Genomic DNA, 7,500 nt, shown 5'->3' with positions numbered 1-7,500 from the left:
GTTCTGCGTGGGTTTACCTGCCGGTCAGCTGCTGGATGGTCCCCCTGCAAGTAATAATAATAACAGTAGCGCTGCAAGATCCACAAACACACGCCACTTTTCATAACGGGAGCGGCGAGGTCAGTAATAGAGACGCGGAGGTTGAAGAACAGGAAAAGAACACGGCGGTAACGATGTCCCGAGCGGCAATAACAGCAGGGAAATCAGCAAAAAATGAAGAATAACAGCGTGCATTAAGGAGAATTATGCGCAATGAAATGCGTGTATAGTTAAACATAACCAGCAATATTATAGTCATCAGGAGAGAAAATAATGAATGTAGATAACGAGCGTACAATTCACTATCGAATAACAACATTATCGCATTATAATATCAATAGGAGTGTTCATTGATTAGTTTATGCAATCTAATCTTTCGTCTACGTTGTTTGTTTCGTGGATAATTATTGTGATCAGTGTGTTATGGGATGGTTCCACTGAATTTTATTGTTGCTTACCCTTGTGTTGGATCTCTTAGTAGTAGTATTGGCAATAGTAGTAGTAGTAGTAGTAGTAGTAGTAGTTGTTGTTGTTGTTGTTCTAGTAGTAGTAATAGTTGTAGTAGTAGTAGTAGTAGTAGTAATAGTAGTAGTTATATTAACAGTGGTGGTAGCTTTGGTGTTGTTGCTGTTATATATATTCACACACACACGCAAGCACACACACACACACACACACACACACACACACACACACACACACACACACACACACACACACACACACACACACACACACACACACCCCAACTATATCAAACAACCACATGTAACTGAGACCCGAGAGAGAGAGAGAGAGAGAGAGAGAGAGAGAGAGAGAGAGAGAGAGAGAGAGAGAGAGAGAGAGACCAACCCACTCACTGTTTGACCATTCCCGAAACTGTGGTGGTGTTGGGTCTTGCTAATGGCCGTTAATTTTGCTTTTTATCGCGAGGTTACGAGCGCCGAGGATGATTATGACCAGATATTGTGCCTGGGAGAGGGTATGGGGGTATGTGGGGCGTGTGGCGGCGCTACTGGAGGGAGAAGGGGACCGAAAAAGACACGAAAAAGTAGGCAAAAAAGTAGGTAGTGGTAGCTGCAAGTGGTGATGGCACTACACTGAGGTAATTCGGGAAGGGGTGGGGTTCGGTGGAGTGTTGGCAAAAGGGAGTAAGTACAGAAGGAATGCGAGAGAGGAGAGCTGGAAAAAGAGGGGGGAAATAAGGAAAAGAGGAGGACAGACCCTTGTAATGGGATGGCTGTGGTGCTTTTTATTCATGGAAGAGAGAGAGAGAGAGAGAGAGAGAGAGAGAGAGAGAGTAATATGTAAAGAAGAAATGTGTGTTCTTTTTTTTTTTCGTCCCCAAAGGAGTATATAATGGCTGAAATAGGACATTTATATGGAAAAAAATCTTGCACATCTATCGAGAAGATCTTACTGACGGAGAAGAGAGACAAAAAAACTATACATTATTCAGGAGTGACGTTGAAGGTGAAGGAGGACAAGGCCGGAGACAGCGTGGAGGGAGGAGAAAGTGTAGAAGGTGGTGTTGATGATGGTGTTTGAGGAGACACTGGAAGAGGAGGTGGTGATGGATGGATAGAGAGAAGGCGGAGGAGGCAATGATAGTGATGATGGATGGAGGAGGAAGGTAGTGAAGGGATGCAAGGTAAGAAGATGCAAGCTGCAGGTGTGTGAGTGGTATTGACTGGCAGGGAAATGACTTGCTGGCTGGCGTGCTTCATTTATACTCTGCTGAGACCGACGGAAAGATGAGAAAACGCCACAGAGACCAGGGAGAGAAAGTGAATGAGGCACCATTGGAAAAATAAACCCCTGAGAATGTTCATAAGTTAGAATAAAACTAAGAATTTTAACCTCTTCAGTACCATGACGCATTTCCATACACATTCTGCTAACTATTTGGTGATTTTATACAGCTTCAGAAACTCATGTGGGGATTAAGATAGTGAAGACTGGCCATTAATCTTCTGACCTCCATAGACCTTACCTAATATAGAATAAAATGGCTTAATCGCACACAAATCTCACGGTAAAAAATGCGTCCCAGTACGGAAAGGGTTTAGCATCATGTACTCTATTTGTGTTGATAATATTTAAAAGTTCTAAAAGAATCGAGTAATGTTTATAAAAGGTCTTAGAATTGTTTATGAAGGTCAAGTCTTTCTTCACATGTGACAACGGTTCAATGATCATGTAATATTAACTTTACTCCTCATGTTCCCGCTTCCCGAAGTATCAGTTCACATTTGTCGAGGTGGAATGACATTTTGCCACTTGTCTTGTCCAGGCTATGAATAATATCGGCGAGGTCTTGTGGATTCACTCGCTCGCTTTCTCTCGTGTGTCAACGACTTTATTTTTTTTTTCCAGCTTTGTTATGTTAAGAAACGAAAAGAAAAGAAGCTAATTTGATTATCTCTGTTTACACTTAATCGTTTTCTTTTTAAAATTTTAGCTCATGAATACTTTTAGTTAGTTTTCATTTTTTTATTTAATTATTGATTATCTGTTTTGAATTATTATTATTATTATTATTATTATTATTATTATTATTATTATTATTATTATTATTATTATTATTATTATTATTATTATCTCTCTAGCTCTCTGAAGAATCACACCCAATCCAGAGAGAGAAAGAGAGAGAGAGAGAGGGGGAGGGGATCGTTTTGTGAGTGGTGGCAGTGTGGAGGGCATGGACGAAGAGGGGAGGTGATGGAGGAGAAGAAATACGTGTCCTTTGTGGAGGGAGGGAAGGGATGGGAAGGGAAGGGAAGGGAAGGGGAGGGAAGGGAAGGGGAGAAGTATTGAGGCAGCAGAAAGGAAGAGGAAGTTTATTATCGTGTTGTTGTGTCTGTCATTGTGTGAGAGAGAGAGAGAGAGAGAGAGAGAGAGAGAGAGAGAGAGACTAGCCTAGGTGGGTGGGTGAGAAGTCGGCGTGTACGTTTGTGACGAATCTCTCTCTCTCTCTCTCTCTCTCTCTCTCTCTCTCTCTCTCTCTCTCTCTCTCTCTCTCTCTCTCTCTCTCTCGTTGCTACGCTATGAGGAAAATTAAGTGTCATGTTATCATTTTCCTATACAACATCAATTTTGAGAGAGAGAGAGAGAGAGAGAGAGAGAGAGAGAGAGAGAGAGAGATTAATCCCAATATCTGAGAGAGAGAGAGAGAGAGAGAGAGAGAGAGAGAGAGAGAGAGAGAGAGAGAAATACACTATACGCTCTTTCCCACTGCATACCAATATCTCGTGCCTTTCCGTGCCGCTCTCTTAATTAGTAAAGGTGGGAGGAGCACGGGAAGCTGTACGTGCTCTCCTCCTCCTGCTTCTCTTCCTCTTCCTCTTCCTCTTATTTGTTATCAGTCTCGCCTCTTCTGTTTTCTTGTTCTTGTTTTCATTGTTTCTCATTTTGTTCTCTTTATTCTTATTCCTCTTATTAATAATCGATCTATTTTTCATTAGTTTTTATCTTTATTTGTTATCAGTTTCCTCTCTTCCGTTTTCTTGTGGTCGTTTTCATTGTTTCTCTTTCTGTTCCTCTCCTTATTCTTATTCCTGTTATTTTTATTCGATGTATTTGTTCTTCGTTTTCATCTTTTTTTTTTTTTCTTATTTTCTTTTTAACCTTGCCCTAGATTTTATTGTCTCTCATCCTCCTGTTCCTTTTCTTATTCTTATTCCTCTTATTTTATTATCGGTCTTCTTGTTCTTCGCTTTTACCTTTATTATTACCTATCAGTCTCCCTCTCTTCTGTTTTCTTTTTCATCTCGTTTTCTTTATTTATTGCAATACTTCTGGTTTTCTTTTTCTTCCTCCTATTCCTTTTTTTTTTTTTTTTTTTTTTTTACTTTTACGCCTATTTATTACCAATCATATTCGTTTTCATCTTTATTACCTTCATTAACACTTGTAATCTATCTCTTTCTTCCTCCTCTCACCATTACCTCATCACTCATCACGCCCTTCTTCCTCCACAGTCTTGGCTACGCCCTACTGGTGGCCGTGGGACTGTCTAGAGCAGGCAGGCTAAGAGCGCCCTGTCTTCTCCTCCTGCTGGCAGTGTTCTCCTGCAGGACTCTTCAGCGGAACAGGGATTGGGAGTCACGAGAGACGCTATTCCTGTGAGTATTGGGACTAGGGAGGATTATAGGCTCGGAAAGAGAGAGAGAGAGAGTGTGTGTGTGTGTGTGTGTGTGTGTGTGTGTGTGTGTGTGAGGAGAGTCGTATTCAGAAATGCTTTACTCTTTCGCTACTGATATTTTCAAAGGGCTCAGAGATAATTAGCCAGGTTCTTAAGACGGTTTCTCTGAATAATCATATAGAAATATTATTCATTCATCCTTAGAAATATAAAAAAGAATGAAAACCTATATAACTTTTAACTAAACAAGACCCAAGAGTATAGAGAGTGAAGGCGTGACATGGAACCATTTCATAACACGACTCAAGGAACCACAAAGGGCAGTAAAGAAAGGAGAAAAGAGAAATGCGAAGGAACGTGAGTTTGCTTAGGGAGAAAGAGGAAAAAGAATGAATGATCGTATTTTAAGTAATTCATCACAAACAGAAGGCAGGGCAGGGTAGGGAAGGCAAGGACAGGGAAGGGCAGGGGAAGGGCTGGGCTGGTATTGAGGTCTTTGTGAGGCGGTGCGGGGCTGATGAGTGAATCTGTCAGAGGAGCGAGCCAGCTGTGTTCCAGAGATACTCGGCGTGGGAAGAAGCGAAGGTTATGCGTTATCAATTCTGTTTTAGAGAGAGAGAGAGAGAGAGAGAGAGAATGTGTTTTCGATAGATTAATTTACCAATGATATCTCTAATAATACGTTTTTCATCCTCTTGCCATCTTCTATCCTCTTTCCTATCACTTATATTTCTGCATTGCTTCTTTTTCTATCTCATTTTTCTTCGTTTCTAAACTAAATTATCTTTTTTCCTGTCTCGCTTGTTCTGTTTGCCTTCTACTTCATTTTACAATCTTCTTATGCTTTTCTTTCCTCCTCCTCCTCCTCTTCCTCCAGGGCGGGCCTGAAGACACTGCCACACAACGCCAAGATGCACTATAACTTTGCAAACCTTCAGAAGGATTTGGGCAACACACACCTGGCGATGGAACATTACCAGGAGGCCATCAAGTGAGTGTGTGTGTGTGTGTGTGTGTGTGTGTGTGTGTGTGTGTGTGTGTGTGTGTGTGTCGTTATATTTTTGTCTTTTTTTATAGTTTTGTCAGTCTCTCTCTCTCTCTCTCTCTCTCTCTCTCTCTCTCTCTCTCTCTCTCTCTCTCTCTCTCTCTCTCTCTCTCTCTCTCTCTCTCTCTCTCTCTCTCTCTCTCTCTCTCTCTCTCTCTCTCTCTCTCTCTCACAAAGTGCTCTCGTTTCTCCTCCTCCGTCATGCATATTGTCACATCTTTTCTTTACACCCCCTCTCTCTCTCTCTCTCTCTCTCTCTCTCTCTCTCTCTCTCTCTCTCTCTCTCTCTCTCTCTCTCTCTCTCTCTCTCTCTCTCTCTCTCTCTCTCTCTCTCTCTCTCTCTCTCTCTCTCTCTCTCTCTCTCTCGTCCGTACACTACCACTACCAAACACCAACACACCAATACACCACTCGGCATGACTCCTAGCGCCACTTCATCCACCGCACACCAACACCACTAGCAAAAGCACACAACAACACCGTCGCAACTGCCGTTTTCCACCACCCCTTTCCCCAACCACCACCACCACACCGCCACCACAATATCAGCTGGTGGTACACACAATAACACAACACATGCACTATCCCGCGAGTCGCTCTGAGGTTGAGAGAGGCGGGAGAGAGAAGGGAATGAACGGGAGGTAAACGAGGGGACTGGGACGGGAGGGAAAGGAGGCAGGGAGGGTTAGATTCACCAATTACCTGTATGACTCATCTCTATGCACACCTGTCTCGCCTTGGGAAGCAGGAATACCAATGGTGTCTGATTATATGTGTCTTCCGCTTCCTCTCTCTCTCTCTCTCTCTCTCTCTCTCTCTCTCTCTCTCTCTCTCTCTCTCTCTCTCTCTCTCTCTCTCTCTCTCTCTCTCTCTCTCTCTCTCTCTCTCTCTCTCTCTCTCTCTCTCTCTCTCTCTCTCTCTCTCTCTCTCTCTCTCACACACACACACACACACACACACACACACACACACACACACACACACACACACACACACACACACACACACACACACACACACACACACACACACACACACACACACACACACACACACCTTTCCACTTTCTCACATTTTTCTCGCATTTTTCACACACACACACACACACACACACACACACACACACACACACACACACACACACACACACACACACACACACACACACACACACACACACGTGCATGCACAGATGCTCCAGTACACCTCTTTTCCCTCATTTCACACGCACTATCTTCACACGCACTTTTTCTACACTCTCTCTCTCTCTCTCTCTCTCTCTCTCTCTCTCTCTCTCTCTCTCTCTCTCTCTCTCTCTCTCTCTCTCTCTCTCTCTCTCTCTCTCTCTCTCTCTCTCTCTCTCTCTCTCTCTCTCTCTCTCTCTCTCTCTCTCTCTCTTGCATCATTTATTCAACCCCCTTGTACACACCTACTCTTCACCCAAACCTTCTTTCTCTACACCTGTGCTGGGAATCACCACAGCTCTTCCTTCACCTGTATCTGGGTGGTTCCCTGAATGTACCTCGCTCTTTCAGACACTAGTGGAGCTCATCTCTTATTCTGTGACGTTTGGAATTCCTGCAAGGAATGTTTTGAAAGGTTACGTTGATTTATTTGGGTGTCGTGGGTGTTGTTTCTCATTGATGTTGATTTTTATGCACAAGGGAGGAAGAGGACACAAAAGGAAAGTTTGAGGATCATTTTGTTATTTTTTCCCTATGAAGGATAGAAATGAAGGTAAAAATAAGAAAAGTAGGAAAATTTGCTTGAAAACTCATCTTTTAAATAATGTCAACAAAAATTGTATTAAAAAAAAGACCCACTGAGGTGCCGGTCCGTAAACAAGCTGAATGGATAATAGTCGGAAAGGGACTCCCAGGATTATAATAGGACTAATTTTTTCATGTTTATTTTTTATTTTGGTTGAAGAATGTATATGTAGCTAGTGCATGTAGTTTTATGTGAAGGAAGAGAGAGATATAACTTTAAACCATTATACAAGTCATTTCAACACCCATGCGATCTACAGCAACTTTAATTACAGCTACTAAGGACCAGCTAACATAAGACGAACCGTTTATTAAGGACGTGAACCCAATAATAATTACCACCACCACACTACACACTAATTCCTCCTTTCCTTGCCTCCATCACACTCTCCTGCTGCTCCTGCTTCCCCTCCTCCTCCTCCTCCTCCTCCTCCTCCTCCTCCTCCCCCCCCTTACTTACCCACTTTACCTTTAACTCGAGGGAATATATTACACCGTGTACT

The 7,500-nt window shown here is 42.7% G+C and overlaps 1 protein-coding gene across 1 annotated transcript in view; it reads left to right on the top strand.

The window, feature by feature from the left end:
- LOC123506121 (protein O-mannosyl-transferase TMTC1-like) overlaps positions 1-7,500 on the top strand; it is a 209,155-nt gene that overhangs the window by 162,895 nt on the left and 38,760 nt on the right. The window contains exons 10-11 of the mRNA XM_045258009.1: positions 4,020-4,163; positions 5,061-5,174. Of these exons, the coding sequence (XP_045113944.1) occupies positions 4,020-4,163; positions 5,061-5,174 (258 nt within the window). The remainder of the gene's footprint in view (positions 1-4,019; positions 4,164-5,060; positions 5,175-7,500) is intronic.

Source organism: Portunus trituberculatus, chromosome 19 (genome assembly GCF_017591435.1).
Source record: "Portunus trituberculatus isolate SZX2019 chromosome 19, ASM1759143v1, whole genome shotgun sequence".
NCBI lineage: Eukaryota > Metazoa > Arthropoda > Malacostraca > Decapoda > Portunidae > Portunus > Portunus trituberculatus.
Note: the sequence above shows the minus strand (reverse complement) of the source record. Positions and strands in the feature narration are given on the sequence as shown.